We start from the raw sequence: 22265 nt of genomic DNA on the forward strand, positions 1-22265 counted from the left end.
TTGGAGTGATGTACTTAAATCATTTTAATCCTTTTAAGTACATTAACATATTTGAAAGCCGCGTCCTAAGTTCGGGCCGTTGGGAGTCATAGGCGTAACCGCGCTAAAATACCCGCCAAAATGTTTGCGGAAGTGTCCCTCTAATTATCTTGAACAGAGCTCAATGATGAAGAGGCCCAAATCCCATTCCAAACCCCATCCGAGCCCAATATCCAGATCGATCTGTTTTTCGCAACTGACGAAGAGGGCCAAATTCCATTCCAAACCCCATCCGAGCCCAATAGCCAGATCGATCTGTTTTTCGCAAAACTAAACCCTAACATCCCTCTCTCGTCTTCACTCTCCACTCCTCTCCTCTTTTCTCCTCTCCGTCCCGGTCGTCCTCTCTCAGCTGCTCGCGGTCATTGCTATTGCTCAATCATAGCCTTATTTCCAAGTCATGGCGAGCTTCGATTACGAAGACGCACCAGCCAACTCGGCGGCCCCAGCTTCATCTCAATCCCATGAGGTCCTCGGGTACGATCCGAACTTCGTCCCGGACTCGGTGAAGTCGTTCGCGGTGCACCTTTACAGGCACATCCGGGAGAAGAACGTATACGAGATCCACCAGATGTACGAGACGTCGTTCCAGACCCTCTCGGAGCGGCTCTTCAAGGACACCCCCTGGCCCTCCGTCGATGCCGTTGCCCACTACGTGGACAACGACCACGTGTTCTGCCTCCTCTACCGCGAGATGTGGTTCCGGCACTTGTACGCGCGGCTTTCCCCAACGCTCAAGCAGAGGATCGATTCCTGGGACAATTACTGCAGCCTCTTCCAGGTGGTGCTTCACGGGGTCGTCAACATGCAGCTGCCCAATCAGTGGCTCTGGGACATGGTCGATGAGTTTGTCTACCAGTTTCAGAGCTTTTGCCAGTATAGGGCTAAAATGAAGAACAAGACCGAACAGGAGATTGCACTTCTCAGGGAGTATGACCAGGTGTTTTTTCTTTTGTTTTTGTTTTATTTATGCTTTCCGAGAATAGTAGGAATATTCTTCCATTATTTTCCGGTTGCTAGAGAAAAGCTAATTGAGGATAGATTTTGAATATTGATGAATGCACGGGAATGAAAAAAAAAAAAAAAAAAGCTCATGCTGTTCAACCTATAAGCTTTTGTTTCCGATAAATGTGGGGAGAGAGATAAAAGAAGGAATTAAAATTTGATGTATTCCTTTATTATTATTTGTTTGGTTTTTCTTAATAGTAGATTTATTGTTTTTATAACAGGCTTGGAATGTGTATGGTGTACTCAACTACTTGCAAGCCCTTGTTGAGAAGTCCATGATCATTCAGATTCTTGAGCAGGAGAAGGAAGGCCTAGAACAGTTTACTGCAAATGACGGATATGATTACGATGGTGGAAGTAATGTATTGAAGGTGTTGGGTTATTTCAGTATGGTGGGCTTGCTGCGAGTTCATTGCCTCTTAGGTGATTATCACACTGGTTTAAAATGCTTACTTCCCATCGACATTAGTCAACAAGGCGTTTACACAAGTGTGATAGGAAGTCACATCACTGCCATATATCATTATGGATTTGCCAACCTTATGTTGCGGAGGTACGTTAGTTAATTGCCTGGTCCATTATGTCTTAAGCTGTTATGTCTTGTTATCCATGGTAACTATTTTGATCACTTTTCAGTACCTGCCTTTATGCTGCTTCTCTTCAGTATGCATTATTCTAGCTTTGTTATTTTGATTTTATTCTCTTTTTTAATTTATAGAATAAATTTTGGATTTTCACCAGTCCTTTTTAGGCTCGTTTAAGCTTGAATGATAGGTCTTAGATGGTTTTCCTATTTCTTTTCCTATTTCTTGAAAATTATTGAGCTGAACGATGATTTGGAATATTCCCTTGTAGGAAGAGTTCAGAGTTGCATGTTAAAAATATATATATATATATACACACACACAAAATTGTCTTATGATATTGTGATTGTTTTGACTATGAAATCAAAATAACGAGGTTGGAAGCACTGTCAGTAGACAAGTAGAGAAATTTTTTAGTATGTTTATATTGGAAGTAGAAAACAAGCCTTGGTTGTTGTTCTTGCCTCCGCTTGAACATCTTCACCTACTGGCCAGTCTATTTAAGAGGAGGACAAAAAATAAAAAAAAATTAAGAGGAGGAAGGGTTGGGCTATAATAAATTAGCATGCCAAAGAAACCGGAAGCTGGTGCTCTTGAGGCCTGGATAACAACCCCTTTGTTTTAAATATCATCAAAGGACGTAGAACTTTTGTATGTTTTAGTAATAGTCCCATTGGAGCCAAGAGACAAGGTTCTCCTTATCAATTAATGAATAAGAGTCATTCAGAGTATGACAAGGTTTCAAGTGGTTTATTGGAAATGTGGTTCACAGGAAATCTTAGATTGGGATCCAAGCTTAACTCGGTCAATTGTGCAAATAAATTTTGGTCGTCACTTGCTAAATGCATTGATCCCCCCCGGGATTCATTGAAATTTTCGATTACCCATAAAAAAGAATTTAATACTTTCCCAGAAGCTGTTTTTTTCAAATATCTCACTGTTACATAGAGCCTCACCTAATCATTGTTGGATAATTTTCCTTCTCGCTATTTTTTTACAGATATTTGCAACATGTTTCATTGACATGCTAAATATGGGCAAACTCTCCAGAACCATAAGAAATTATGAGAGTAAGGAGTTTCTAACTGTAGGTAGAACTTGTGCTGAAGTTGCCCCACCTCCCAAAATAAAGAAATAAATAAATAACAGAAAAAGGAGGAAATGATTGTATTTGTTTGTCATATCACCATTTTTTTTTGTGCTAATGAAATTTAGATCCCATGAAATTTTCTCTCTTTATAAGAATGTAGTGCAAGGTTGGCGCATGCGTAATTACCAATAAAACAAAAACCTTAAGATTTTGTTTTTTCTTGTTCTGTTTATTGAGCTCAATGTCTATGTAACTTTTCTTACAGGTATGTGGAGGCAATTCGTGAATTCAATAAGATTCTTTTGTACATTTACAAGACCAAGCAATATCATCAAAAGTCTCCACAGTATGAGCAGATACTAAAGAAAAATGAGCAGATGTATGCCTTGCTAGCAATTTGCCTCTCACTTTGTCCCCAAGTGAAGCTTGTTGATGAAACTGTGAACTCTCAATTACGGGAGAAGTACGGTGAAAAGATGATCAGAATGCAAAGATATGATGATGAGGCATTTGCTATTTATGATGAGCTCTTTTCTTATGCATGCCCAAAGTTCATTACCCCTTCGGCTCCAAGTTTTGAGGAGCCGCTTGTAAATTACAACCAGGTATGTACTATCCTTTTTTTTTAGCCCATATACTTGGAAAAGATTTGGATTTATCATTTAAGTATTCATTTCTTTTAGCATTTTCTTTTTCCAATTCCTGTTGTCATGAGCTAATTTTTTAGAATAGAAACGGAGATATTTGTTTGACTAAAGAAGTTGCCGGTTGAGCTCTTAACCAACCATTTCGTGGTAAATTTTGTTAAAGCTAAAATGGGGGTTTGCCGGGGAAAGTTGAATAGCCAGTGCAGAAGATTTATCATGAAGACCAGTTGTAAAAGTTTTGATTGTTGATATTCATCATAAACGGATCAAGATCCCCAAGAGTTCTTGGGTGCTCCACAAGGTGAATCTTATCTCAACCACTGCTTTCGAAGTCAATGGTTTGGAATTTGCCATATTAATCATTCTATCACTTTGAAATTCAAATTTAGTGTGCTAAACATGGATAATAATAAGATGAATTTTAATTCAATCCAAGCCATTGAATTTGAAAGCAATGGTTGAGGTAGATTTGGTAAAAGTTACCTCGTGGAGTACCCCAAGAACTTTAAGGGGATCTTAATCCATCACAAACAGTGTACAATATAAGTTGGGAACTAAGTTGAGATCAGGATTCTTTAAACTGGCTAACTGATTCATCCTTAAAAGCTGTTGTATTTATAACATCATGGTGTGAACATTCATAAATTCACAAGTATGCAAGTTCAGACATTTCTGAACAAGGTACCTGCTTTCTTCACCATTTTCAAACACCATCTATGGTTAAACAATCACTTTGTGGAAGCACACTGTCATTAAAATTTTCCTTTCTTTTGTTTGTGGGAATAGCTAGAAAACTCTTTTTAGGTGGTGCTGGTTGTTATTTTCCTGTCCTTCCACATCATTGGGGTTACCTAAATGAAATAGAAACATGAAAATCATTGAAATCTACAGCATTCGCCCAAAGGAATAAAGTTTTCACAAAGAACACTCTAATCTCCTCCAATGAGCGTCCCTTATCTTCAAAAGTCCGATCATTTCATTCCTTCCATAGGCAGCATAGAATACATGTAGGAACCATCTTCCACATAGCTATGATTTGTGAAATTCTGCCTAGATTCTTCCATCTGGCTAGGAGCTCAACCACAATAGTAGACATGACCCAGGCTAATTCCAATCTTCTGAACACATCATCCCATAATGATTTGGCGACCTCACAATGCAATAGAAAATGATCCACAGTCTCACCATTCTTCCTGCACATACAGAACGAGTCCACAACAATCACCTGGCATTTCTGTGAGTTATCCATAGTCAAAATCTTGCCCAAAGAAGCTATCCAAGCGAAAAAAGAAATAGCCTTGAGAGGCGCCTTATTTCTCCAAATACTTTTCCATGGAAAGTGATTGTGCTGTGGATTTATGAGGGTCTTATAAATGAACGAACAGAAAATGAACATTTTCTAGCGGGTATCCACCACAACTTATCAGTTTCCTAAGTTATGAATCTCATGCCGTACAAGAGTCTGAAAAAATCTGGAAAAGCTGCCAATCTCCTAATCATGGGCCGTCCTCATAAAGTTCACATTCCATTGGATTGAGCCACCAGACATCTCCATGAGGTTAGTAAAAAGAATAGGCATAGCCCAAGTACAAAAGGGGTATACAAGAGTTTACACCTAGTTAGGAGGAAGAAATAGAAACCTGAAAATCTAGGCGATTGAAATCTATAGCATTTGCCCAAAGGAATAAAGTTTTCACAAAGAACACTAATCTCCTCCAATGAGTGCCCCTTATCTTCGAAAGTCCGATCATGTCATTCCTTCCATAGGCACCATAGAATACATGTAGGAACCATCTTCCACATAGCTATGATTTGTGAAATTCCGCTTAGATTCTTCCAACTGGCTAGGAGCTCAACCACAATAGTAGACATGACCCAGGCTAAGTCCAATCTTCTGAACACCATTCCATAATGATCTGGCAACCTCACAATGCAATAGAAGATGATCCACAGTCTCACCATTCTTCCTGCACATACAGAACCAGTACACAACATACAGAACCAGTACAAGAGTCTGAAAAAATCTGCAAAGCTGCCAATCTCCTAATCATGGGCCGCCCTCATAAAGTTCACATTCCATTGGATTGAGCCACCAGACATCTCCATGAGGTTCACCACAGATGCTTCTTGTTCACACACAATCTTAAAGATCGTAGAGAATTTGTCCTTAAGGGCTCGATCTCCGCACCATAAATCATGCCAGAATTTTATTCTAGATCCTGCACCCATCACGATTCTAGTGTGTCGAGCAAACACGTCGAGTAAACACCCCCAACCTCTTCTAATGTTCTTCCACACTCCCACGCCATAAAACCCTTGTACCTCCCTAGTGCTCCGGGGGTAGTTAATTAATCTATATATTTGGTTGCATGTTTGCTTTCCCTCTGACCAAATACATTTATTTCTTGCAGGATGCCTATAGGCTTCAGTTGAAACTGTTTCTTTATGAAGTGAAGCAACAACAGTTATTATCAGGTGTCAGGACCTTCTTGAAAGTGTATTCAACCATTTCTCTTGGGAAGCTTGCAAATTATATGGAAGTTGATGAGCCTACATTGAGGTAGTTCATGAGGACAGTTTTGGCTTAAATGTTTCCGTTTCTTTGTGCAATAATATGCGAAACCAATATCTTGAGCTTTTCTGTCTTATGCCTCGCAGGACTATTTTGATGACATACAAGCATAAGACACATGCTGTTGATGGTGATGGAAAAATCACATCCAATGCTGATGTGGATTTCTACATTGACGATGTATGTCTAGATTTCTTCCGTTATCTTATTTTCTTACGTGTTTTTTTTTTCTTACTTGGTGTCTTCTCATGTTTTTTTAACATGGAAGTGGATCATTCTGAGTGGTAATTACTTGCCCATTAAAGAGAGAAATGATTAAAAACATCGACAAGGCCGTGGTGGATCATTCTGGCTTTGCCTTCTATTGTGTTTGGTGACTGCCCATTGAACGTTGTTTTATGTGGATCAATGATTAAGATTCACTACAGCCTACGTACTTATATATACACTAAACATAGAATTCCTAGAGCCAAACAAGATTTGGATTATTCTAAGTGGTAATTGCTGCAGGACATGATTCATGTTATGGAATCCAAATCAGCTAAGAGATACGGGGATTACTTCCTGCGTCAGGTTGTCAAGGTATGCCTGCTGTGTTGCTGTTAACTTATTTTCTTTGGCGCTGTTACCTCTTGTTTTTTCCTTCTTGTTAATGTAATCATCCATGATTTCTATTTGGTAACAGCTTGAAGGGGTGATCAATGATTTGGACAGGATTAAGCTGGACTGAGTTGCCCATTACCCTTTAGTATTGACCCATGTGGTCTTGCCATGTGTTATGAATTTTTGTAGGTCTTTTGGCTGCTGCCCATTACGTTATCGTTATTGGCTTATTCTTAGTAAAAAAAATACATTATTGCCTTACAACAGGTATTTTAATTTTGTATCCCTGCCTTCGCTGTCTTTTATAAGGTGTCTTACCCGAGTATAATTGATGACGGTGATGTTGAGATGGTTGTTTCCACTGTCTCGGTATTATTATTGGACGATTTTAATTAAAATATGCCGTGCGTGTTCAATTGTCGCGTCCGCCCTCAAAAAGGAAAAACAACTTAAAAGGAAAAATAAAGGTAAAGATCGCTTAGGTTTGATTGAATATTAAAATTATCTCAATTTATTTTATTTTATCTTATCTTATCTTATCATTATAATTTTTTCAAGCTCATGTTTGGATTCGAGACTCAACTTGTCTCAACTCATTTTAATTCATCATTACAATTTTCTCAAATTTTCACATAAAATATAATAAATAATTTAATTTTTTTAAATTTTAAAATAATAATAATATTAAAAATATTCTAATAATATTTTATTTCATTCATATAAAACTAACTTAACTCATTTCAGTTTATCTCTAAATCTGAAAAATTTTCAATCAAAATATAATAAACAATTTAATTTTTTCAAATCTTAAAATAAAAATAATATTAAAAAATAATATTTTATTTTATTTTTAAATTTAATCTCAATTTATTTCATCTCAACTCAGTATCTAAATCAAAGTTTTAAAAATCGTTTTGTACTGGTCGATATTTGTCGTACTGGCCCAGTGGCCGGTACAGATACTACCTGTATTTCGTGCAGGTTTAAATACCGGCCGTTTCGGCCTAAATTTTGGCTTGAACCAGTCTAAATTTCGGCCTTTATTTTTTTTTTTTCATTTTTTCAAACTACAAGTTTATTTTTTGACTCCCAATTTAGATTAGACTATTTATAATTTATATATATGTATGTATTTATATATAATTTATTTATATATAAACTATTATTTTAGAATATAATTGTTATATATTTATATATATATAATTTATTCATATCTCGACTATTCCGAAACGGTATACGAAACGGTACCGGTATCAAAATATTTCGTTCTAGTACCTTGATCGGTACGTCATCCGGTACGGTATTCAAAACATTGATCTAAATCTTTTCTAAATAGTAGATATCACATAAAAGAATAAAATTGTTTAGATGGAGAAAATTTTTCAATTCATCTCATTTTATCTTATTTAATTATTAAAATTTTTTTTAAATTTTTATATAAAATATAATAGATAATTTGATTTGTTTAAATTTTAAAATAAAAATAATATTTTATTTAATTTTTGTCTAATCTCTTATTAAAATCAAAACCTCCCACTCCGCTAAACCATGTGCAGAAAGACCCTTCTCTCCCATCCCGAGCAACCACAAAGAGCCGACTCTGACCACCCCTCGTTTCCCGTGTGAGGGGTATTGGTAAGGAAAATAATTTATACAAAAATATGTTTTACAATACTTTAAATAACCATATTTTAAACGGAAGATGTTTTTATAAAAATAATATAATTTTATAAAAATATCTTTATTTTATAATATTATTATATAATGCATTATATAATGTATTGTATGTATATTATTACTTTTTAATAATTGTCTTTTAATTATTTTTCTCCAATCTTTTTGTTTTTCTAAAGTCTCAGGACTTTTTGGAAAACCATCATGATATGATTGATCATTATGCTTTAAATAAGACGCAAGTAACTCTATGGTCATTATGTTACAAATAAGACACGCGAACAGCTCTATTATTCTCTTGATTACATGACAAACGCGTCGTGTTGTGAGTGCAAGGATCATTATCATTACGTGACCGATCCCAAAGAGTAAAATGATCATTTTATAATTGTAGGAAGAAATTTACTATGGAGCCAATACCTAGTGATTGATTTACCTTGATTGTTTTTGCAGAACGTGATCGCGCATGTTAATAAAAAAAAAGATGTTAAACGCATATAAATTTGCGTATTTACCGCTTCCCCAAGTTAAAAGGGTTCTCCGGAAAGTTAGATTTTCTGACTGAACCCAAAAAGCAGATTTCCAAAATAAGGATTATCATGGCATATTTCTTCATTTCTTTATTGTTGCTGCAGATTAGAGGCTGGACTTCAAGCACTGCATTTATTATGGAAGGACCATCTCCTTGTCCCTCTCACATACAGACACAATAGGCTCCTCAGTCAGTAGTGATAGTTATAGACAGTTTTAAATATAATATTATTTTTATTATATTTAAATACATCAAATCAAAATTAAAAATAAAAATTAAATTAAAAATAATAATATTTTATTAAATAATTGTATACAAATTATTATTTAACAGTAACTTTATCATTTTTCCAATCCTAATCCTATCCTATCTGAATATGCAGTTATATCTTTATAATAAATGCCGTCTTGTAGACTTTATAAGACTTGTCCGCACCATATGTCATCGAAGGGTTAGGTGGGCATGTGTACATGTGCATCGTTAATTTGTTTTCCAGTACAAATTTCACCCGATCTATCTCTCTTTCTATCTAACCGTTTCACTGCCACGAGCACACATCCACCCCCGCCAACAGCTCCCCACCTCCACATACTATAAAGCCCATAAAATTATAATCAACATCTTCATTCGGAAGGAAAATGGTTGGAGTTATGGGAAGAGGAATCTAATGCAGCAATGCTTTACTTTCCTGTAAATTACTGAATTCTGGGATATATGTGCAAACAAATATGGAACGTTGCACGAGGTGTTGCTTGCACAGCTCAATCAGGGCAGTGAACCTGGTTGTCATTATTTGCGGGGCTGGGATGATCGTTTACTCCCTCTGGCTTCTCAAGATGTGGCAAGATGGGGTTTCTGAGCTGTCTACCATTTCATCTCTACCTAGACCCTGGTAATTTTTTCCCTTTTCCAACTTTCGCGCTCGAAGACTCTCTCACCCTTTGTTTTTTTTTTTTTTTTTCTTTTTCTTTTTTCTGCTATCAATTTCCTTGTTTCATACTTTTGGGAACCCCTTACCTCCCCAAAACATGAAAAAATCAAAAAGAGATTGGGGTCTTCATTCCCCTATATATAATTTGTCTGGCTCTTTTGATTTTTCAAATTTGCATTTGTAGATGATTCTTATGGCATCTCTGAGAAAATATATATGTTTTTAATTTTTTTCCTTAACCAGGTTTATATACACATGTTTAGGCGTGGGAATTGCCGTCTGCCTGAGCACGCTCGTGGGTCATATGGTTGCTAATTGTATAAACAATTATTCGCTTTGCATAGTATCCTTCTCAATTTTGCTTATAAACTTTGAATAGATTGTATTTGCTTTATGCTTCATTTGTTTCCCCGGAAATCGATTTCAAAATGATTTGAATCTTGGGAGGAGTTAAACTTGACGAAATCAGCTGTTTCACTGAGAATGATTCCCCTGATAAATACGTTTGGATACAGAAACATTCTCAGAACACTAGTAGTGGGCTAACTTAGCTAAAATTTGGCTAAAGTTTAGCTACGTTTGGACTCAATATAACTACAGTGATTTTAGCCCAAGGTATTTTCACTGGCCAAATCTTATTTTGGGAATAAAAAATACTCTTCCCGCATGCTATGCATCCCGTGCAAAAAGAAAAAGGGGAAGAAAATCTCTTCATTTCTCACTGTTGCCAAATCTCTAGCTTTCGTTGTGAGTTTTCCATTAGTATGCCATAACTGGTTTTTAGAAGGGTGTTGCATTTATCCTTTTGAGAATCTAAAAAAATTACTTCTTAATAATTTTTCGACATAGATATGTTATCTTATGAATATCTGAGTTTAATTGGTACTACTTTTTTTACTGAGTGTTGCAGTATTGGATTCTAACTGTCTCCTTAGCTTGCTGTACTCACTTCGTATTTGTCTTGGGATGGTTGACAAAAGGATTGGAAGTTGAGTAGAAATAATTTGTAATGAAAAGTGTAAAAATAATATTTTAATAGAATAGTGATAGATTTGTTGAGCCTGTTATTTGATGTTGTTGAAAAGTGGCTAGCTAAATTTGTAAAAGTGAATTTTCTAGTCAAATTTTAGCCAAAGTATGTTGAGCCCACTACTAGTGCTCTCAACTCATCTCATCTCATCATTACAACTTTTTCAAATCCTAAAATAATAATAATATTAAAAAATAATATTTTATTCAACTCATCTCATATCATCTTATCTCACTATCCAAACCAACCCTAAGCCTGATCTCCCGTAATTCTAAAGAGAAATTTACTTGAAAATATTAGGAAATCTACCATTTCTGGTTGCAGACAGAAATGACTCCGCTGAGGCCGGGGGAAATGTTCAGTTTTTTTTTTTTCCAAATTAATTTGGAATTCTTATTGTTTATTTAGGAATCCTTGACCAGGTTTTAGTACATTGTCACCATTTGCTCTCTTGTATTTCTAGAAGTTGCAGTGCTTGTCGCTATTTTATTCAACATGGACTGGGAACGAGTATGTTTTCTTAACATAACTTACTAGTATGCTTTCTGAACACCACTTACTGATGCACCCTCAATTACAGAGTAATTATTAGAATTGCAGAATAATTATTAGATAATTTTAAAGTACGGATAAGTGATACTCTATCGTATGATAAGATGACATGTAAGTTAAAATTGAAAAAATGATTTATACAGTTATAGTGTGTGCAAGTCTTGCGTACTCTCATTTAAAAATATGAGAAATTTGGGATCTACATGAAAAAAAAAAAAAAAATTATAATAGACCTAATTTTTTTCAAAGGTAGTGTGTGAGATTCGCATATCCTACGACTGCATCTAACATTACTTTTAAAATTGATACTTACATAAACAATTTTAATAAGATGACATATTGTAATAAGATAAGAGTACTATATCATTTTTAATTTGGGAGTGCCTAATAATCTTCTTAGTCAATGGATTTTTCATGCAACTATATGCTATGATTCTACTTTTGTCCTTGTCGATTTTCTCTTGTGACAGCAACTCATGGAGTACATTGATGAGCACCATGAAAAGTTCGAGAGTTTTGTGATCTTCCATCTAACCATGTGTCGCTTGGTTGTAATCACAGTTTTGGTACTACAGGTATCTGAATCTTCATTTAAGATTATGAAAAATATAGGGAAACGGATGGATTCACAAGGAGAAAAAAGGGAATGCTCACATTTGTGTTACTATTCATTGACTTTGTAATGAACAGTACTCAAATGTAAGTAGTCATTTTTCTGCTTGTGAATTCGTCCGTATTTGTAGCCTCACTCTAAGATTATCATGATCTTAAATCGATTCTATCTGAATGTTTGTTTTGAAGGAAATCTTGAGAAAATTTTTGTCTACCATGAATGTGATGTTGGATTCATATATACAACCAAATATGGCGAGTGGCTTTCTTCTCTTCATGTTAAACAACCCAATCATACAAATTTATCTGATTTCTAAAGAAAATCCAACATAAAAAGGTTGATGCAACATACTTCAAATTGACTAGAGTTATATTGCAACCTATAACTGTATCTAGCATTACTCTTTTTGTATTAGAAGAAAAAACTTATTCTCCACATTAGTTTTTCTTTTCTTTTTTCTCCCTCAAAGGGGCCTTAAGGCCATGCTTGGTTAGTTTTTTTTTTTTTTTTTTTTTTTTTTTTTTTTTTTTTTTTTAAATTCAACCTCAATCAAATCATCTTTCAATCTAGAAAAAAAGTCACATTTCAACAATAGTCCAATCATTTTCCAAGATTTCAACTCTTATTTATCCATTTTCACAAACCCTAATAAAATATAAAACATATTAGAGAAAAATATTCAAAACTTACTTATCTACTTTCACATAACTTAATAAACAATACACCTCACAAAAATTCTTAAAATTGAGGCCTTATTTGGTTACACAGATGAGATGAGATAAAATGAGAGGAAAGTTGAAAGTTTAATAAAATATGGTTAGAATATAACTTGTTAATATAATTTTTGTTGTGAGATTTAAAAAAGTTGAATTGTTTATTGTATTTTGTGTGTGAGTTTAGAAAAATTATAATGATGAGATGAGATGATTTGTAAAAACAAACCAGTTAACCAAACACCCCACAGGCTTTAACTTTGGTTTCTTTAATTATATCTGCATAAATATTGAGTTGTGGGTATTTTAACAAGATTTTTTTTTTTTTTTTTTTGGGTAAAGCAAAAGTATGTTTTTTCCATTTTCTTTCAAATTAGATTTGAGTAAATTTGATATGGTCTACAACTATCTTGGATTGTTTTCTGGGAAATATTTGATGTAATTGCAGATATCATTTTACCATTCAGCTGGACATAAAAAATAAAAAAGATGACCATTAATGTTCCAATAACAGTATGGATTGCTTCTGGCATCTGGGTCCACTCAATTAGAATGTAGATTAGATGAAAAGAATGAAGATTTATTCAAAGTGCAAGTTCTTCTCTCCTGGAAATAAAAATAATATACTTCAATAATCATTTTGCAGATGAATGTGGCTGTGCTTGCAATTATTCTTTGGGCCATTGGTACCGAGCCAACGATACAAGTCAGCCATTCAGATACACATTATGATTTTAATCATTCATTTCTTTTGAGAACTAGCACGCCTATTCTCCATAACTTAAGACACATATGCAGACAATGCCAAGCCTTATCCAGAGGAAATCCACGCCAAAGTCTCTTATCATATGTTAAGGACTTCCTTACAGTGCGAGTTTTTGGAAGAATATCTAACACTTAAATTGTCAATTGTAATTCCAATTTCCAACTAACCAACTTTTTACATGGGACTGTATTTTCCAATTACATTTCGTATTTAATTACCAATACAAAGAAAAAAAAAAAAAGTTCATCGTTTTATCTAATTGTTTGTATTGGGATATGGAATTCCTCGCTTTGACTAATTAGTCACACAGGTATGATCCTTGGATGTATGGAATTGCTTGTGATAGTACTGGGTGAAGGAACAAAAGCTCTTTGTCCTTTCGTTTCGTTGTCCCTTTCTCTCCACGTCCAGCCATTGTCCTTTCGTTGGCCTGGGTGAAGGAACAAAAGCTCTTTGTGTTTGTTCTACACCAACAATCGGCAGTTAGCTTCCTTCTGGCCTGTGGTACGACGCCTTCTGAGGAACTTCAATCCAATGTCCTAGACTACCTCTCCGAGACTGTGTTTTTCGGTTTGAATATATGCAAGAGTAAAATTTTTTGAAATTTCTCTTCAATCTTACTTGATTTTGTGCTGATCTTTGTTGTTGGTGGTTGTATTTTGCTGAGTTTAGTGGTTGTATTTTAGTGATTTTCTTATAGGTTTTGGATTTGTGATCGGAACACAAAATTTGTCCTGAACATGTCCATGTTTTTGTGATTATGTCCATGTTTTTCTACAGAGATTTGTCCTGAACATGTCATGTCCATATTTGTAAAACCCAATTTTCTGCCAAAACAAAAACAAACAAGAATGTAATTACCAGCCGAAATGGTTTTTATATCAATAGGCTAATAGTCGTGGGGATTTGAATTTGTACGTTTGAAGAACATATTAGTTTAATAATGTATTTCCAAACAAATCTTTCTTGGATTTGTCAAAGTTCAAAATAAGAGGAAGTTTTCAGATTGTAAGAGAAGTAAATATCAGTGTGCAATATAGCAAGAATGTTGAGATGATTATTATTATAATTAACTTCTCAAGTACAAAATCTATTAGTTCAAATGGTTTATTTCATACCTAAGATTTTGTAGACTTCTTGTTGGGTGCCTTGAGGCAGGTTGCTACTAGATGTAATCCGTCACCAAAATATGCCTTTAGGTCCCTTACTATTACTTTAATGCACTTGATTTACACTTGGGTGAAAATATGTTGGATGCATTTTCTTATCATCCAAAAGAACTACAACTTTAGGTCATACATAATGAAGTGTCAATGAAGTATCAACTATGGTTTTCTCTTGCCTGTTTATAAGATGGAAGAAGTTTTTACAGAACTCCGAGTGCAGTATTTTTCAAAGAAAACACTAGAAGGGAATGCTCTCAATGAGGACAGGATAAGCAAACTCCATTTTTTTTATCCTTTCAAATCAAATGTCACTTATCATGTCTTGTTGTATAATGAATTTAATGTTATTTTAAATTAGTTAGATATAGTGTTTTTGGGCTAATGAATTTAGTTATTCATGTTACTACGGCTATAAAAAGATTTTATATAAGTAAATTTATAAATTGATATTACTTCATATAATATGTTAGATCTATTTTATAATAAAAGTAACTTTACAATCTAACGTATTACATTAAATTAAGTTTAGTTTGCAGATTTATTTTTATGAAATCTTTTTATGATTAAAGTATTTTTCTTTTTATTTTATAAGAATGTAAATTTAATAATTTCAGATGCTATAAATGCATTGGTAAATGCCAAAAACCATTCAAGGACATAAATTTAATTAATCAATTGAAGTAAGTGTATTCGATGACTTTATCACTTTTATAACACACAAATATAAAAAGCACTTCAAAAATTTGTCTCAAAATTTTTATTACTTGCTCATCTCACCGAGGAGGATTTTTTTTTTTTAAATAAAAATTTTGGGTTAAATACTGAAATGACGTATTTGATATGATACCTCATATATGATTTATAATAAAAATAATTTTAATAATTTGATGTACTATTTCAAATAATCGAAATATGCCATCCAACAATTGGAGTACAAAATATCGTTTTAAACGATCGGAAATTCAATTTATAAGGCAAGTTTTTGTAATTTTTTTTGCAGTTCAAGTATCTCCTTTTTTCATTTATTATACTTAGTTTTCCTTTCATTTATTATGCTTATTCCATCGTGTTCTATTTCATTCATTTATTTTCTCATTAATTTCTATTCTATATATTATTAAAGAATAAGGAAAGGGTTATTACTAATTCAATTATCCTCATTCTTTGCTTATAAACCAAAAAATGAAAAGAAAATGAATGATATATATATATATATATATATAAATATATATATATATTATATATATAATTATCCGTTCTTTCCTTTCCATTTATAAATTCTCAGAATTAAGTCGAAGAAAGAGAGGCCCTTTATTATCAATATATTATTACTATTTGTATCCAAACAGTTGCCGAAAACGAGAGAAGGCGCGCGCTTGTATTCCTGTTTTTCGAAACGCATTTAAAGGACTTGAAGAGAGGGACGACGACATCCGCCATAGTTTTGGTTCAGCTTCTTCTCTTTCACTAACTGACCGCAGGTTCAACGCTCTCCTCAGACACCTTTCGCTTCTCATGGACTCTCTGCATCCCAACGATGCCATTCTTGCTTCTCCCACCTCCGGCCTTCATGCCGATTCCGTGTTCGCTCACCTTCATCGCGCTCCCGAAGATCCCATCCTCGGGGTACTCTCTCTCTCAGTTTGATTTCAGAGAACCGAGGAAAAAAAGTAAAGAACATTTATCGGAACTTGTGTTATATTGATTCCACAAGATTTTTGTTCTCCATGGATCTTCCTTTGCTCAGTCGATAGAAAAACTAGTTTTCACGTTTTCCAGCGAGATTGCGGTGCTTTTTTTTTCGGTTTTATGGATTTTGATCGCAATCGTTGGAGACCATGTGATCTCTAAATCGTTTTGTTGAGCTTCTCATGCTACTCTGTATTTTGACAGCTGCAAATCAGAGCTTAAGGATATTATACGAATGAGTGAGATTGAAGTTAAATCCTTAAAATCTGACTAAGTTTCAATTCTCTATTATTTTTTTATATCGATATGGGCGTTGTGAAACGTTAATGACCGCAGATGTTGAACAAACCAGATTCTTAGATAATCTTTTCCATGTATATGTTTCGATGATAGTCGTGTATCATCTTTGATTAATAGGTGACCGTTGCATATAACAAAGATCCAAGCCTCGTTAAACTGAATGTCGGCGTTGGCGCTTACCGGACTGACGTGAGTTTTCTTCCGCCTTCATGGACTAATTTGACGTCATGTTTCCGAGAATTTGTTGAACAAGAAGCACCGATTTTCAGTAATTAAGATATGCACTCTTGTTTTTCCATACACGGAGGATGGGAAGCATTGTACTTGCTTTCCTAGTGTTGAGAATTGCAAATATGGCTTAATTAATTTTAGATAAACAAATTTCAGAGAAATCTGATTGATCTCAATTGTTGGGATTCATATTTTTTATATCTGAGTCGACATGTTGTTAAGCTAGCAGTATCAATTATATAACAGGAAGGAAAACCTCTTGTTCTGAACGTAGTCAGGCAGGCAGAGCAGAAGCTTGTTAATGACAGGTAAGCTATTTTATGGTTATTGGTGTGATTTTTAACAACCGTGCAAATTGGTAATTGAATTCGAATTTGTATGATATCCAGGTCACGCGTGAAGGAATATCTTCCTATTGTTGGGCTTGCAGAATTCAATAAATTGAGTGCTAAGCTCCTTCTTGGTGCTGACAGGTATGGAGGCCAAACGTTTTATGTGAAGTATTCGACACAGCAGTGTTTGATAACGCTTCTTAGTTCTTATAGAATATCAACTTGCTTGATTTAAGAGGTTTTTTAGTTTGCCTGATTGCTTTCCCTTTTTTTGACAATGGATATAGCCCTGCCATTTAAGAGAACAGGGTTACTACTGTTCAGTGCTTGTCTGGTACAGGTTCGTTGAGAGTCGGAGGTGAATTTTTGGCTAGACATTATCATCAAGTAAAGTGCCTCGATTCTGGCTTTATCTACTATAGTTGATCATTATATGGCATCATATTAACCTTACCATCTACGGTCTACCTTGTTATGCAGCCCACGATATACATTCCCCAGCCAACGTGGGGAAACCACCCAAAAGTATTTGCTCGAGCAGGTCTATCTGTAAAAACATACCGCTATTATGATCCAGCAACACGTGGGCTAAACTTACAAGGTATGCAACTATCCTATTTACAAGTCTTGAATGGATTGCTGTTATATGTGACAAATATGATCAGATGATATTCTTTAATCACTACCTCGCGTTTCTTGTATTTTATCTTATGGTCTCCTGCCTTTGATTTTTATTTTTATTTTTGTTGTTGTCGCAAGTTGTTTGCATCATGGAGTGTTTATGATTCTCTTGAATATGTAAGTGGCGAAGAACATATTATATCAATACTTCTTTCTCACCTTAAGATATTACTTACTGTTGCTAACAGGCCTCCTTGAAGACCTTGGTTCTGCCCCATCTGGAGCTATTGTGCTCCTCCATGCATGTGCTCACAACCCCACTGGTGTTGATCCAACCATACGGCAGTGGGATCAGATCAGGCAGTTGATGAGATCAAAATGGCTATTGCCTTTCTTAAGCAATGCTTATCAGGTAGATGACTGTGTTTGCAACAAATACAAGTGATTTTCCTTTGCCAGGATTCAAATGTTTGTTCCTCTTATAATATCGTTCCATCTTATGAACTCAATTCATTATTTTGGTATCAAAGGGTTTTGCAAGTGGAGATCTGGATGCAGATGCACAGTCTGTTCGTATGTTTGCTGCCAATGGTGGTGAATGCCTTGTAGCCCAGAGTTATGCCAAGAACATGGGACTCTATGGGGAACGTGTCGGCGCCTTGAGCATAGTAAGAACTCTTATACTAACATCCACACGGTTAATGTTTCATACCTTTTGCCTGATGGTGTTTGGAATCTGGATTGTCCGGATGGATGAGTTCTATTTACCTATAAGATACAATGTTCATAACGATGGACTTTTTGATTCTTCAGCGCATTTTGCTTAATGTGAATTCGTTCCTTTTTAGTGATTTTGTCCATTTCTTGTATTGCTTCTGTAATTAAGATGAATATTTATATCTGATCAGATTTTCGCTTCTTACTCCCGATGTTTGTTCACTGACAGTTGATATCGACCTTTCCATCTTTCCTCTGTTTTTTTCTTTCTTTTTTTTTTTCTTCTATATTTTGCATGCGAATTTAGGTCTGCAAGACGGCTGATGTTGCAAGCAGGGTTGAGAGCCAGCTGAAACTTGTAATCAGGCCAATGTATTCAGATCCACCCATTCATGGTGCATCTATTGCGGCTACAATCCTCAAGGATAGGTAATCTCTCTGTTTTTTATTTTTTTTTAAGATGAAGAAAGATCATTTCGTTACCAAAGAAAGAAATACGTAAAGAGGGAGTGACGAGTTCAACAAATATCCAAAAACAAAAAATACAGTTAAAATAGTCAATCGGAAAATGATTTTCCTAAATAATTCGATCCCATGATTGGATACATTGGGACAGGTAATCATTTCTTGACTAACAATTGGCGCATTGACTTTAGAAGTAGCGGGTCCCTTTTACTACTTTTTTTTTATTTTTATTTAAATAATGATACATACTCAACATATTTCACAACATATTTTATAACATATATTTTAAATTAAAGATATTTTTATAAAGTGATGTTATTTTTATAAAGTATTTTATTAAATTATTCTTTATTTTAAAATGTAGTTGTGTAATGTATTATAAAAAATAATATGTTTATCAAAAATTTTTTTTTTTAAAGAACTTTTATCAAATTGACTGAGTCAAAGGTAATAACTTCCACTGTTTACTTTGTTCTGTGACAGAAGAGATCCTAACGAGTAACCACGGATTGCGAACGTGAAATCTCTCTTATTTCAAGGAGTTCTCATTTTTATTTTTTCCGTTGCATAAATCTTTGTGTGTTTCACTCTCAGGGCCATGTACAATGAATGGACTATCGAGTTGAAGGCAATGGCTGACCGTATTATCAGCATGCGCCAGCAACTTTTCGATGCCCTGCGTGCTAGAGGTCGGCATTTTACCGTTTAGGCTTAGTTTGAAAACACAATTCATTTTAAGTTATTATTATAATTTTTTTAAATTTTAACATAAAATATAATAAATAATTTAATTTTTTCAAATCTCAAAATAATAATAATAATAATAAATAATATTTTATTATATCAACTTAACTCATTTTAATATCTATACGTACTATTCTGTTGCATAAAAGAGAGCTTGTGTGCCTTGTAATTGCGTTAAAAGATGTGTGCATTTATTTCACTTAATCTGTTTGGCAGGTACACCTGGGGACTGGAGTCATGTTATTAAGCAGATTGGAATGTTTACTTTCACGGGATTGAACTCAGAACAAGTTGCTTTTATGACGAGAGAGTACCACATATACATGACATCTGATGGGTAATAAACTTCAGTTCTCCCGCCTTTATTATTCGTGGAGGAAGTCGAGTGTATAGAAATTTTCTTTCATTCCCCTTCTCTCTCTCTCAGACTCTTAAGTTTCGTTTGATTGTTAAATTTAGCTGAATTCAATATGATTTTAAATTAAATCTAACATTCAAACACTCAATTCTCAAATTATTAAATTGATCTCAACTTAAAATCTTCATACACAAAAAATCCATAATCTTTTTCAAATTCTCATAAAAAGTATTAAATTCATCTTAACATCTAAACACACTTTAAACTCAGTTTAGAATCTAGATGGATCCTATATAACTCTTTATACTACTTAACTCATTGTTATTCATAAAGAATTGAGTTCAGCTCAACATCCAAATGTAACTTTATTTTAAAAATAAATGTGTGAAAGAAAACTTAAAATTGGTAGATTCAGTACACTTAAAAACTGGTTCGGTCCGATATCTATTTTTTAGAAGTGAAATTGGTCCGAAATTGATTTGGTATTGGATGAAAACTGGTTTGAACTAAACTTGACTGTTATATATATATATTTTTAATTTTTATATTATATTATATATTTTATGCTAAATTATTAATTAATATAACAATATATATATCAAAGACAAATATATTTTTGGCATAATAAATTATAATATATATTCTTTTTAATAAATGCATATTTACACATTTGATCGTATATACAAATATTCACAATTGGCTAAATAGTAAATTGGATTGGACCGAACCGAACCGAAATCAGAAAAATCAAAAACTCTAATTTTTGTAATGAATTTGTCCGTATTAATTTTTAAATTTTCAAAATGGATACATATTGGTTCGATTTTAAAATTTATCTAAAACCGGACCGATTAGGCCCTAGTAAATGTTAATAGCACTTGGCTGAATTATGTCTACACTCTACAGTGGTCATAATGGTCATGAGACCTTCCCCAGAACCCTTGCTTAGTAGGCACAACCGTTTTGTTGCTTCATGGTCACCAGAACACTTTCCATGTGTAAAGAAAGAACTCTTGAAGACTATACTCCCAGTAGCCTTTTCTCCATGTGTGGGAAAAAAATAATATATGTATGGCTTTAATAACTGCCATTCAACATTCTTTACTAACCTTAATTTCCATGATGGATTAATCCAATCACATCGCCATCAATTTGCCAAACTCAGATATAAGAGACCATTCTGTAACGATAGAGTTGTTTCAACCTAAATAATCCGGATTTGATGACACCCTAGAAATCTTACTAGTCATATTCAAAGCGAATCTGAGGACGACTTTCTTAAAAGCATGCCCAGGCATTCGTGTTCAACATCACATCCATATGTCACAATGTCCCACCCATTACAATTCTTTTATTCTGTCCATTGTGCAGGAGGATTAGCATGGCAAGTCTGACCTCCAAGGCAGTCCCACATCTGGCGGATGCAATTCATGCGGCTGTTACTATGTTGTCTGAATCTGTTACCAGCACAGTGTCTTCCTAAGGATTATGGATTATGGATTCCCTAAAGTTCTTGTCCGAACTAGAGTCTAGAATCATAGAGATATAAACATATAAAGTGGATCAATAACTATTATGGAATCAATCTATTTTCTGTTTTTATCTCTCTTCATTCTCGAAGCTGGAGTTCGGCCAAGAACTTTAAAGGATCTAAATCCCCTTTGAAGACTCTTCCATTTTGCTACTTTCTTATAATAATTGCTCCCTCAAGTACTGAGGAATATCTGAAGGGATTTGCTACTTACAACTTGTGTCTTGGAGATATTGCTTTTTATTAATGGCTTATTCATTTTCTTCTCTGTCCTGGCCAATATAGGAGGGCCTACGTTTATTAAACCTCTTTCTTTTCTTCTTTATTTTTTTAAACAAAAAATAAAAATAAAAAACAATTCAATTTTTTTAAATATTCAAATAAAAATAATATTTTAACCTTATAATATTTTTTATTTAACTTTTTTTCTCTCTTTTCTCAAAACCCCATAAAACATTAATTAGAAGATGTTTGAAGAATGAGATGAGATGAAAAATTTATAAATAGTAGTTAAATAGTTTGTGAATGGTGATAAAATAGTTTGAGTCATAATGTTTTATAAGATTTTGAAAAAAGAGAGAAAAAGTTGAATAAAAATATTATAAAGTTAAAATATAATTTTTTAATATTTTATTTATTTTGGTATTTAAAAAAGTTAAATTATTTTTTATATTTTATTTGAAAATTTGGAAAAGTTATAATGATCAGTTTAAAAGTGTTTGTATTTAAGTGATGTTTGAGAAGAAAATGAGATGAA

General features: G+C 34.0%; 3 protein-coding genes and 1 long non-coding RNA gene across 4 annotated transcripts; 3 read left to right on the forward strand and 1 right to left on the reverse strand.

Moving 5' to 3' along the window:
- The first annotated feature begins 251 nt into the window (after positions 1-251).
- LOC121261168 (eukaryotic translation initiation factor 3 subunit L) lies at positions 252-6779 on the forward strand. The gene is made up of 7 exons (XM_041163392.1): positions 252-979; positions 1269-1600; positions 2987-3326; positions 5780-5928; positions 6027-6120; positions 6451-6522; positions 6626-6779. Exons 1-7 carry the CDS (start codon positions 440-442, stop codon positions 6668-6670), a joined length of 1572 nt encoding a protein of 523 aa, XP_041019326.1. The 5' UTR covers positions 252-439; the 3' UTR covers positions 6671-6779.
- Positions 6780-9246: 2467 nt separating this feature from the next.
- Positions 9247-13682, forward strand: LOC121261172 (tetraspanin-19-like). The gene is made up of 5 exons (XM_041163396.1): positions 9247-9641; positions 9924-10023; positions 11140-11220; positions 11733-11837; positions 13235-13682. The coding sequence occupies exons 1-5, from the start codon at positions 9478-9480 to the stop codon at positions 13487-13489; spliced, it is 705 nt and encodes a 234-aa protein (XP_041019330.1). The 5' UTR covers positions 9247-9477; the 3' UTR covers positions 13490-13682.
- LOC121261173 lies at positions 12338-12761 on the reverse strand. Its single transcript, XR_005939837.1, has 2 exons — positions 12705-12761; positions 12338-12612 (listed from the first exon to the last, which is right to left on the reverse strand). It is a non-coding gene; the product is annotated as an uncharacterized LOC121261173 (long non-coding RNA).
- Positions 13683-15656: 1974 nt separating the features above from the next.
- Positions 15657-21775, forward strand: LOC121261174 (aspartate aminotransferase, cytoplasmic). The gene is given in 12 exon segments (XM_041163398.1): positions 15657-16146; positions 16627-16698; positions 16987-17048; positions 17130-17213; positions 17360-17459; positions 17553-17673; positions 17942-18105; positions 18224-18361; positions 18718-18839; positions 19470-19564; positions 19836-19956; positions 21349-21775. Coding segments are annotated over 12 exon segments (1302 nt in total). The 5' UTR covers positions 15657-16035; the 3' UTR covers positions 21461-21775.
- Positions 21776-22265: the final 490 nt, after the last annotated feature.

The sequence above is a fragment of the Juglans microcarpa x Juglans regia genome, chromosome 4D (assembly GCF_004785595.1).
Source record: "Juglans microcarpa x Juglans regia isolate MS1-56 chromosome 4D, Jm3101_v1.0, whole genome shotgun sequence".
Classification (NCBI taxonomy): domain Eukaryota; kingdom Viridiplantae; phylum Streptophyta; class Magnoliopsida; order Fagales; family Juglandaceae; genus Juglans; species Juglans microcarpa x Juglans regia.

Excerpts from the sequence above, each read along its gene's own strand:
- LOC121261172 (XM_041163396.1), top strand. The coding sequence starts at position 9,478 with ATGGAACGTTGCACGAGGTGTTGCTTGCACAGCTCAATCAGGGCAGTG. Across the intron at positions 9,642-9,923 it reads TCATCTCTACCTAGACCCTG|GTTTATATACACATGTTTAG; the intron begins GTAATTTTTTCC and ends TTCCTTAACCAG. Across the intron at positions 11,838-13,234 it reads TCACAGTTTTGGTACTACAG|ATGAATGTGGCTGTGCTTGC; the intron begins GTATCTGAATCT and ends ATCATTTTGCAG.
- LOC121261168 (XM_041163392.1), top strand. The coding sequence starts at position 440 with ATGGCGAGCTTCGATTACGAAGACGCACCAGCCAACTCGGCGGCCCCA. Across the intron at positions 5,929-6,026 it reads GTTGATGAGCCTACATTGAG|GACTATTTTGATGACATACA; the intron begins GTAGTTCATGAG and ends TATGCCTCGCAG. Across the intron at positions 6,121-6,450 it reads TGGATTTCTACATTGACGAT|GACATGATTCATGTTATGGA; the intron begins GTATGTCTAGAT and ends TAATTGCTGCAG.